The 10,384-nt window shown below is 43.1% G+C and overlaps 1 protein-coding gene and 1 long non-coding RNA gene across 2 annotated transcripts in view; both read right to left on the reverse strand.

The window, feature by feature from the left end:
• The window catches only part of LOC146503891 (uncharacterized), a 4,671-nt gene extending 147 nt beyond the window's left edge, over positions 1–4,524 (reverse strand). Inside the window, exons 1-2 of the long non-coding RNA XR_014868663.1 lie at positions 4,213–4,524; positions 1–4,182 (exon numbers count right to left, since the gene is read on the reverse strand). The exon at positions 1–4,182 is cut by the window's left edge and continues 147 nt beyond it. This is a non-coding gene — a long non-coding RNA (uncharacterized LOC146503891). The remainder of the gene's footprint in view (positions 4,183–4,212) is intronic.
• LOC146503888 (alpha-actinin-4-like) overlaps positions 1–4,656 on the reverse strand; it is a gene marked incomplete at its 5' end in the record, with an annotated part of 62,101 nt that extends 57,445 nt beyond the window's left edge. Inside the window, one exon of the mRNA XM_085130539.1 lies at positions 4,531–4,656. Coding sequence (XP_084986665.1) covers positions 4,531–4,656 — 126 coding nt within the window. The remainder of the gene's footprint in view (positions 1–4,530) is intronic.
• Between the last annotated feature and the right edge of the window lie 5,728 nt (positions 4,657–10,384).

The following is a 10,384-nucleotide window of genomic DNA, read 5'->3' on the forward strand; positions in this document are numbered from 1 at the left end:
CCATGTAAGAGACATAATTGCACCCAGTGTCCAAAAACTTTGACTCGAAGACTCGGACTGGCCAATAAAATCCCTTCTTCGCTGATACCACACGTACAGCTACAGTGCATCTGTGCCAGATAAGATATTCCATCAAACCTACTCCTCCTCTGCTCCTGATTGGTTCACTGTGGTTTTATAGTTGGACAGAGTAACCAGCTGCCTACCTCCAACATAGTAACAGAGACAACACAGTACAGTCTAATTGTATTGGTTTAGTTTTTACTGCATTTTTAATGCATAAAATCATGGTTTGATTTCAGATCAGAAGACTTTCTTCATCCCTGACCTACTTGATGGGACAAGGATAGCTCAGTAGGTAAGAGTGGTGACCCCATGATCGGAAGGTCGGGGGTTCGAATCCACTGAACGGCTACCCTGAGGTACCGTCCCTACACACTGATCCCAGGGGCCCAATGGCTGCCCACTGCTTCACTGAGTGAATGGGTTAAATACAGAGAGGAATTTCCCAACGGGGATCAATAAAGTATACATAATTATACTTTATAATAAATTGGCTCTTATATACACTTGGTTTATTCTGAACTCTGAAAACCCTAAGCATGAAAAACAGCTATTTTTGGTGGTGACATCTTATGAAGCAGCTTTAATTGATGTCTCCTTGAACACACGAGCTTCCTCTGATATCCGCCACACCCCAGGCCGATGGTTCCTTTTATTGCCTCCATACTGAGACAATGGTCACCATACTAGTGACCATGGCTGTTTAACAAACAGGCTTTTTAGCCAGACTCCTTCAGACATTTTCAGCTCCCTTCATTCCTTTAAATGTTGTTTTGGAGCAGGAAGGCAGGCTGGGAGGGGGGGGGGGGGCAGCCTGGCAGCCTTTGCATGCAGTGTGGTGCAGGATGCATTGTTCGGTCCATTTGTCCTGACAAAAATGCCACTCACAGTTCGTCCTGAGCCAAAACCGGGCCATCTGAACTTTCTTCTCCTTCTTCCAGCCACACAGTCTCCACAGAAAGCATGCGAAAGTGGGCGGCAAAAGAACAAACTATCATTGTGCCCAGCTGCCCACCTTGCCAGCTATGGAAGAAAACTCAGTGTGCGTTTTGTGTTGTTAATGTGAGCACTTGTGTGTGTGGAAGGGGGGGGGGGGGGGGGGGGGGGCTCACTGTAAACAAATTGCACTGCTGAACACATCTGCACCGAAACACATCAACTCTGATTGTAAAGGATTGTTTGTCTAAGAAATAAAAAGCATAATTAACACAGGTATAAAATCACAGGTAGTGTAAAATGGAAATTATTCCCCATCTACTGCCCACAACCCTTCAGTCAGTTACAAAGTCTGCATCCATATCACAATCAGTTCAGTACAAACCGGCTGTGAGATTGAAACGGCTGTCAGTGTAGGAAAATAAGCTCCGATAACCATCAGAGTCGGTGACCACAGTTGATTTACGAGAGGAAACGTTTCCCAATCACTGCTCCGAGCTCCTGACAGGAGATGAGGGAAGAAAAGAAACTCTGGCATGTAGGGGTTTTATTTTTATCTCTTTGCAAAGAAGAAATCTTCACCTTGGCTCTTTCACTTGAAAAACATATTTATCAGCTGCTGTTGTCCTTTTTGTGTGAACTATCCCAAAGCTAGTGGTAGGGCAAGTTTCCATTAACCTCAAAGTAGTATCACTTTGATAAATAAGAACAGCCCCTCTCTGGTGATGCCAAGTACTTTACTACTTTCCTCGTTAGCTCATCCACCCACCTGGCCCCGCCTCCTCCCTGCCACGTGACACGGAAAAGTATGCGCAGCCTAACTGTCGCTGAGGATTTGCATGAGCAGTCTGCCACAGCGGCAACAGTTGCAATAAAAAAAAGCCTTCGGTGGCGTCACTGCGTACTTTGGCGTGTTTGGACGTGCGACCAAGCAGCAAGAAAGACTTAATTGCATGTTTGTCAGGCGAGGAGCTTCGTCTGTAACAAACTGCAATTTACTGGACTTGCGTGGGCTCGGTCCAGCTACTCTGGGGTGTTGAGAAATGTACGAAACGGACAACTACAAGGACAAACGCTGCTTCTGCCAAAGAGCTGAAATGACTCTCACAGGAGTCCTGAAACAAGTTATTCTGGTGCAGCATGAAGCCAAATGTCTTCTTTTCAAGCACCTCCTGCATTTGTTTCTCTTTTCTGGATTATTGAAAAGTTGCAGTGTCCTCGTGACTCGATGAGGTAGAGCTGCTCTGTGTCCCCAAAATAAAAAAGGCCAAACTAATAAGACCCCAGCTGATTTTCCATTCTTATATCACTCACTGTCAATGGGCTGCAGGCAGCATGATGGAAAATGTTGCTTGTGACACACTGCTCCTGTTTTTGACCTTTCAGACTCACCCCTCACACACACAGGGAGGACAAGCCATTCCCACACTCATTATAGCCATTTGTCTCGATATGCTTGCGGGAGGCATATCTACATTTTTGCGTAGTAACTGGCACAGTGAGTTTGAATGAATACACCACAGGAATTTGCCCTTGTACCCCTCCCTACCTCCATCGCTCTAGCTAAATGTTTGGCAAGGGGACGCGTCCCCAATCAACCAAATACCCATCAGCCTCCACTGCAGGACCCAACCTCAGCACAGGTCTGTACTGCAGGCCTCCCGCTCTGTTAATGATTGTAGGAGACGTTTTCCTTTACAAGAAACTTTGACCCCGTGCGATGTGTGGGCAAACACGCAGAGCGCGCACAGAGTCGCCTAACCTCAGGTGGAGGGAGCGTGATGTCGGCGATGACTAAAATGCTGAGCGGCCTAACAGCAATGCAGGAGTCGAGGCTCGGCGTGCTGTCACACCAACAAAAAGTATGTCAGTCATCCAGCCAGTCAATGAAAGAGATTCTCTTAATCATTCCTCACTTCAAATTATCGTCCATTAGACCGCCTCGCCGCTCCCTTCAGAAGATTTAGAAGGTAAAGCATTTGATGTGGGAGCGGTTTAGTGGTGTGGTAAGAGCACGGGTGCATCACAGGGCGGGGTAATTAATCGGAAAGTATAAAGTGATTAGTTTGTCTGCATTCTTCTTCCCTACAAAGACCTAATTTGGGGTTATTTTACACATCAAGTGCAACCACTGAACTTTGCTGTGTTTTCACAGCACTCACATCTGCTAGTCTGGACCCAGCAGCAGCTGTCACCCTATATTCAAGTTTGGGAGAACCATCGTACATAATCATAAGACTCTAAGTTTAGGATTAATTATGTTACATAACCAAAATAATTGTATTTTTTGCCATATTCAAGCAGCTCTAGTGTAACATCATTTATAACCACTTTGTAGAATACAAAGCGGTTCAAGAATAAAAAAAGCTAGCTCAGCCATTGCTGAGGAGGAAGAAGAGAAAGATGAGGAGTGGACAGAGCAGAAGAAAATTAAGGGATGGGACCACGTTTCAGACTATTGAAAAGAATCAAAATGTTCTTATTGGGGTCAGAGTGTTGGTGATGTGTGAAGCTGAATAGCCAGATGCACACACGGTGCCAACTGAGTGGTTTCATGTTATTTGGCTTCTCCAAATTTTTGCTGAATAATCCTAAAGCTGGTTCAACTCTGCAGCTCAGGAAGTGGGCGTCCAGAGCTGAGAGAAGAACCACTGTCACACCAGAGAGAAATGCTCTGCTCGTACAGCATTACTGCTGACAGCTCAGCTTTATTTCATTTTAACACCTTAGCACTGTGGCTTGGGATTAAATAACCTCGATCATCACGGGATCTACAAATCACTATGTAAACATTTGTAACCGATCTCAGAATAGCTGCAATGACCAAAGCACTCTGAAGGATAGAAGAGAAAAAAGTTAACCGCGAAAGAATTTCAGTTCACCCGAAGCATTTCTCGAAACGCTTGAGAATCCTCAACTTGAAATTCTCTGAATATCGGCCTTTAACGCCACAATATCGGTCGGATCTTCCAACAATTTTGTCGGCCTCCAACCAACCACACAAGCAGGCGTGCCAGGGAGGCGAGCTGCCTGCACGAAGCCTTCATAAAGTCCGCTGTGCGGTTATCGTGAGGCTGAGCTGTCTGCACAATCACAGCGTGGATTTTTCTGCAACAATGTGGCGCCTTGTTTCCACTCAGAGGAGGGGGGAAAAAATCACATCTGAATGAGTGAAAGCTGCAGCTAATATCACACACACACACACACACACACACACACACACACACACACACACACACTCAGGACTTTTCATTCAGTGATTTAGAGAGGAGGAAACAGCGGGGGGGGGGGGGGGGGGGGGGCTTTGCACCGAGGAGTAGAGCTCGGAGGACCCCCGGGCTGAGGAGAGAGAAGGCGAATAGCACAGGGAGTAAATGCGGGATTTGTGTAGCTACACCGAGGCCCACACTCGGTCTCTGACCTCCCCATCGCATCCTTCCTCCACTGCCATTTTTCTTTCTGCCCGCCTCCTCCTCCTCCGAGCCCGGCTCCACTCGGCCCAGCTGGGCCCCGAGACTTCGGCTGCCTTACCTTCCTCTGCTGCTTCTCCCAGGCCGGGTCCAGCAGCAGGTCTCGGTCCCAGTCGTTCTCCTGCTCATGTACGTCTGCGCCCCGCCGACGGTTCGACTGGTTATTGGCAGCGTGATAATTACCATGTCAGCAAAAGAAACCTGAGTGCGCCACGGAGAAACTGTCACAGGCAAAAATGTACAAAAATAAAAAATAAAAATGGGGGGAAAAAGAGCAAAGACGACCCAAATCAGAGAGGCGGGACGGGGAGGGATAACCGAGCCAGGAAAGAGTCCTTCTTCTCTCGCCGCTTCCAGCCGTGAGTGTTTTTAATGAGATGAATATCCGGTGTGTGCCGCTGCTGCTGTGTGAAGAAAAGCTCTGCTTCTAAACGGTGTGGCTGCTGGGAGGAACCGGCCGCTCCTACACACCGACACCGGCAAGCACGACCCACCGAGAAGACGCACTTCCGGTGAAGCCTTTCAAAATAAATCAGACGCGCGTCACCGTTCCTCTGATTACTTTCTTTAAAATTAATTATACGTTATTACTATTTCCTGTTGCACTGATTGCAAATCAGGGGCGCCACCAATGGGGAAATAGTGGGGGCACTGGCCTCCCCACAAAATTTGTTGGCAAGACCACTCTATGTTGGTAATAATTTTAATACATTTAATAAAGAGAAAAACACCCTACAATGAGTTGAAACATTACCTTGTTATTAATCCTGCAATTTCTGTCATTTGTATTGTGTCACTTTTGTATGGTCCCCTCACAATTTCCTGTCCTGGGCCACCTAATATTTTTAGTGGCGCCACCCAAAATTCTGGAGGTGTTCATGTTGCAAATCCCTGTGTTTAAAAGTACTTCATATGCTTTTCGACTGAATTAAAGACTAAAAGTAATCGTTTTTCTCCGGGGGGGGGGGGGGGGGGGTGTTGTTGTTGTTGTTTTTTAAGTGCACTAGGTAGATTTCCTCTTTCCCTAAAAGTCTAGTTATTCTTTTTAAATTAGTCTGTTAAGTCTGTGAAGGTTCTCACTCGTCCAGCTTAGAAGGAAGAGCAACCGGACATCTTTAAGATTCTTTTCATTTCACCTCTCAGAAGCTTCATCAGTTCTAAGACCAAATGGTCCCAGCTATATAAGCCCTAGTGGGAGTTGTCTCTTAAGAGAGTTGTCGACCCACTATTGAAGTCCAGTCGCTTTTCTTTCCAAGCTCCTTAGATTATTCCAGTTAACCAAAACAGCTTTTTATCTCCTATTTTTAGTAAGAATTCACTTTTAGTGTGCACCTTGCCTCTAAACTATTTCATTTGTAAATAGAAACACAGTTAAGTTATTTTTAAAGTTTTGAGTCAGTCGAAAGAAATGAATGTGTTACTTGAAGATTCTGCGATCTTGTAAATTTTTGAGATTGTCTTTTCTGAAAACCGTCTCAGGCCACTTTGGGACTTAAGGGTGCTAAATGTATTTGCTGTGTTTAAAATGACTTAAAAACCTTCCAAGATTAACTCGAGCTATTAAGATAATGTGAAGAAACAACTGCTATGACTTTATTTCATAAACATCTTTGTTTTGTGTTTTTGATATTAACGGAAGTTGGTTATAAGCTAGGCTACACATTAGGTGTAACAGAAATTGATACCACTAGGGGTGCAGAAAGTCAGCGTGACCTTTATTTAAGCAGGTAAGTCAAAGTTTTTGTTGTTAACAGACACTAAATCAGCACAGAAGCCAGAAATGTTTATATTTCAAATAAGTTTCATTTGGCTTCACATTTATGCTGTAAAAGCTCTCGATTTTGTTTTCCAAAACAGGTTTAACTTCACTTTTTGAAGTGGTATATGTCAATAAAACCCCAAACCCTGTGAACTGTGTGTAACTGAGAAAACATAGAAAACCTTACCAAAAACAGCAAAAAAGTCTCACCTACTTTCCACTGGTAGTGAAGTATTACTTATGTACAATCCTGTTAAAGCAGGTAGAAAAACCCTCCATTGTTCATTCAAACTTTTACAGCTAGAGAATTTAAATGTAATCTAAATAAAGTCCAAAAGCCAACATGTTTCGTGATCTTTCTTTCTATAGCTGTTTAATTTTATTTTGAAAGTACCATCGCCGGTTTCCCGCTATGACTCTGCAGAGACCTGACACACTTGTCCTCCAATAGGCCAAGACAACTTTCATGAATATTCAATACAGCATTTGAACGTGAGCTGCTGAAACAATGAAGCTTTATAAATTTGCAATATCCGAAGTATTTACAAGCGAAAGCAAAAAAAATAGATCCCCGCCATGGTGGTTTAACTGACGGTCATTTATCACGACTGCTTCGCCCACATTTCGGATTCACAATATAAATTTAGACATTTTAAATTATTGGGTTTTGGGGTGTTTTGTTTGTTTGCTTTTTAAGAGCAGGAATAAGTGTGTGATTGTATTTGGATCACACAATCAAAATCAACAGGGTCACCACAGTCAGGACATTGCATTTGATTTGACTTGATTTAGAAGCCAAACTCATGCTCATGATACAGAATCCATCATTTCACAATCATACTGGGGGCTATGGGCACCCCTGGGGGGTCCAGGGCTGTCACAGGTTCCCCTCAGGTGACTCCCACTGACTTTTACAACTGTAATTCAAATAAGTAATATTGTCCTGGCAATATATCACAACCAAGCTCGGTGTAATGATACTGTTAGCAATAACTTTGGGTATTCTTAGTATCAGAAGTAATTAGCATGACTGATGAGAACTCTGATGACACTGACGACTGCAACTGTCCCACACATGAGAAAGTATGTTACACTGTTATATTATTGTTATTCCAAAAGTCTTTGATCCATAAAAAAAAGTAAATATTTCATTTTAGCCCTAAACTTCTGATCCACATATTTGGTCAGAAAGAATCAGAACACAAGGAAAAATAGAGATCTGCCTGTACAGGCCTCTCTGCAGGCTTGATGTCATCAGTGTGCCTGCTCAGCGGACAGATATTAAAGGTCTCGGATGACAGTGGCGTTGCTGAAAACAGTGTTTGTGTTCTGAAGTCGCTGCTGTGATTGCAGCTGATGCAGAACTGCATCAGATTTAGGAGCTGGAATGAACAAAGTTTTAAAGAGCAGCGTAGAAGAAATCCTGCAACTCTGAGATGGGCAAAGATCCACAAAAAAGCCTCACTCAAAATATGAACCTGATTAGTTTCAACATGGCATAGGGGTCTGTTGTGTCTCTGTGCTATCTTTGCACTCTTCACCTTCATTGTTCAGATTTAAGGAAATGTGGAGTCACAGACAAAACACTGGCTATCAGGTCAGCTGGTGTGAGCTTCCTGCAGCTTCCAAAAAGCTAATTTTCAGTCTGGCTGAAAGCAAAAAAACAGGAACGAGCTGTCTGGGATGGACACGTTGGAACGGTTGTTAGAGATCACTGTTGGGGAATGGTGGCCAGCTGGCCTAATCACTGGAATATTCATCAGCGCCTGATGGTTCATTCATTTATAGGTGGCCCTTGTATTTTGGAGAGCTCACACTTGTTGTGCAGCAGGAAGACACAGTAGACTGAAACAAGCTGTAATAATCCGTTAAATTAATAACATGGACAGACAACTGCCTGGCCAGAGGATTCTTACTTGGAGACCAAGAAGGAATACTGCTATACAAGCCTATTGCTTATAAATGTAGTAAATTATGAAGCAATGACAGACATCACAGCTTCCTCTGATAAAGAAACAGCTCAGAAAATGAAACCAAATCTTTTGCTGCTGATTCTTGTGCAGCTTGTGATCATAAAGTGGTCATGATCCGACCCATCTGAGAAGCACTGACCCAGAGGACTGGCATCATAAAACAGGAGAGCCTGAGCTGCGGTATCATCGCCTCCATCTGGCAGGAGGCGGCTCAGGCTGTTTTCAGGGTGACTGTCCTGCCTGCAGGAGCCACCTACAGAAGTAGGTCACGCTCAGGCTGTCCTTCTTGATTAGCGTCACAGCGGCCCAGAGCAGCACGTACAGCAGAGACTGCAGCGGGACAATGCTCCACCTCTGATGTTTTCATGCGGGGCATTATGGTGCTGCTAACAGCTCTGTGCTGTAAGTACAGTCTGCGTCTTCAGTCATCATCAGCAGGCCACATGTGAAGTCCCGGATAGCCGGTGAGGCGAACGCATGAGTTGATGATGTAATGCTCTGCACATTCCCTGCTTGTGTATCTTCCAATAATATTTCTTTTGTCGTGTAAATATACAAATACTGACAACATTTTGTATTCAAATCTCAGTGAAACAGTTCAGATGCCAACTATCAAACATGAGCTATAGAAAAATAAAATTCATTTGTTTCCCCTCCATCTTTTCCAGAGAGATGTTGGCTGAGCCAAGACAGAGAACGCACTGCTTATTTAAATACACTTAAGGCGCCTGAGAACTTCGGTGATTAATGAAGATATAAACTTAAACCTGTCACTTTCTACATCTATTATATTGCACTTCACTGCATTTCTCTGACAGATTTAATTGCTGCTTACATTTAACAGTCATATTCCATAATAGCACTCCTGTCTAGGGAATAAAATCACACATTTTGAATATGAATGTTTCTGAAGGATAAAATAAAGGATTAAATGTTTCCTTTATTAATTTGCCAGCTTGTTCTCTTATATCATGTGGGAAATGCCACAATATCAAGAGGGAAAACTGAAAAGGACAGGAAGTGAAACCGAGAGAGGAATAAAGAGAACAGAAAGTAGAAAATAAAATGGGAAATAACTTGGGGGAAAAAAAGCCCTGAAAACCACAACTGTGGTCAATTAATAATAATAAAAAAAACCTCTTTTGTCTTTTCCTGACCTAAGCAGAAAAAAATCATGAGGTCAACAAAAGGCATGAAGGGCAGTTTAATAAAGACTATTTAATAATGTTGGTAACTGTAAGGACCTGAGGATGGACTACAACAAAAAGGGTTTTACCATGTTGCTCCATGCAGGTCATATAAAGAAAACAGCAGATGGGAAATGCCTGTTCATTAGGTTGGAAATGTAAAGATAAGATAAGACAAGATCGCCTTTATCAGTCCCATAGCTGGGAAATTCAAAGCATTACAGCAGCAAAAAGAGCAGGAATAAAAAATAACACACAACACACAACAACAGAAGAAACACTCTCTCTCTCTTCCTCCTGAAAGGTGGTTAAGACTACATCCTGCCTTTATTTAGGATTTGTGTGACTTGATGCTATGTTCAGCTTCTTAATCTTTTTTCATGGTGCACCAACATCATAACAATATGGTTTTTATACATTTTAATGCAGCAGTGTAATGTTGCAGAACAGAGCATCTGCTTGGAAAACTGTTATAACTATAGGATCACACTTCAATGGTTCATTGTCTTCATGACTGAATGAGGTAATAAAGGGAATGCTGAATTTCACCGACTCTTATTATGGATGCAGATACGTCAGGGTCACTTCTCTCAGTTGGGAAAGCTTCAAGCATTCAAACATCTCTCATGCAGGAAGCCACACTTTATCTCAGTGGGAAAAAACAACCAGAGTAGGACAGACTGGTTGGTCAGGGGTTCATCCAAAAAACATCAGGAGGAAAGAGCCAGAAACTGGAAACCACATTGAGCTGAACCAGAAAGTGAACTAATGAGTCTCTTTAAAAAAACTTTATTACTTCTACTGTCAGATTTCAGAGTGTAATAACAACTGAAACTAACCTTTTAAGCATGTAGTGTTCATGTTGTTTCTTCAGGTCGTGTGTGGTGTTTTATGGAAAAACAAACATGGGGAACACACACACCTTTATTATGTTGAACTGATGATTGTTTCTATTTCCGTATAAATATGTTGCTGTGAAATCAGGCGCAAAAAAAA

The sequence above is a fragment of the Neolamprologus multifasciatus genome, chromosome 14 (assembly GCF_963576455.1).
Source record: "Neolamprologus multifasciatus chromosome 14, fNeoMul1.2, whole genome shotgun sequence".
Taxonomy (NCBI): Eukaryota; Metazoa; Chordata; class Actinopteri; order Cichliformes; family Cichlidae; genus Neolamprologus; species Neolamprologus multifasciatus.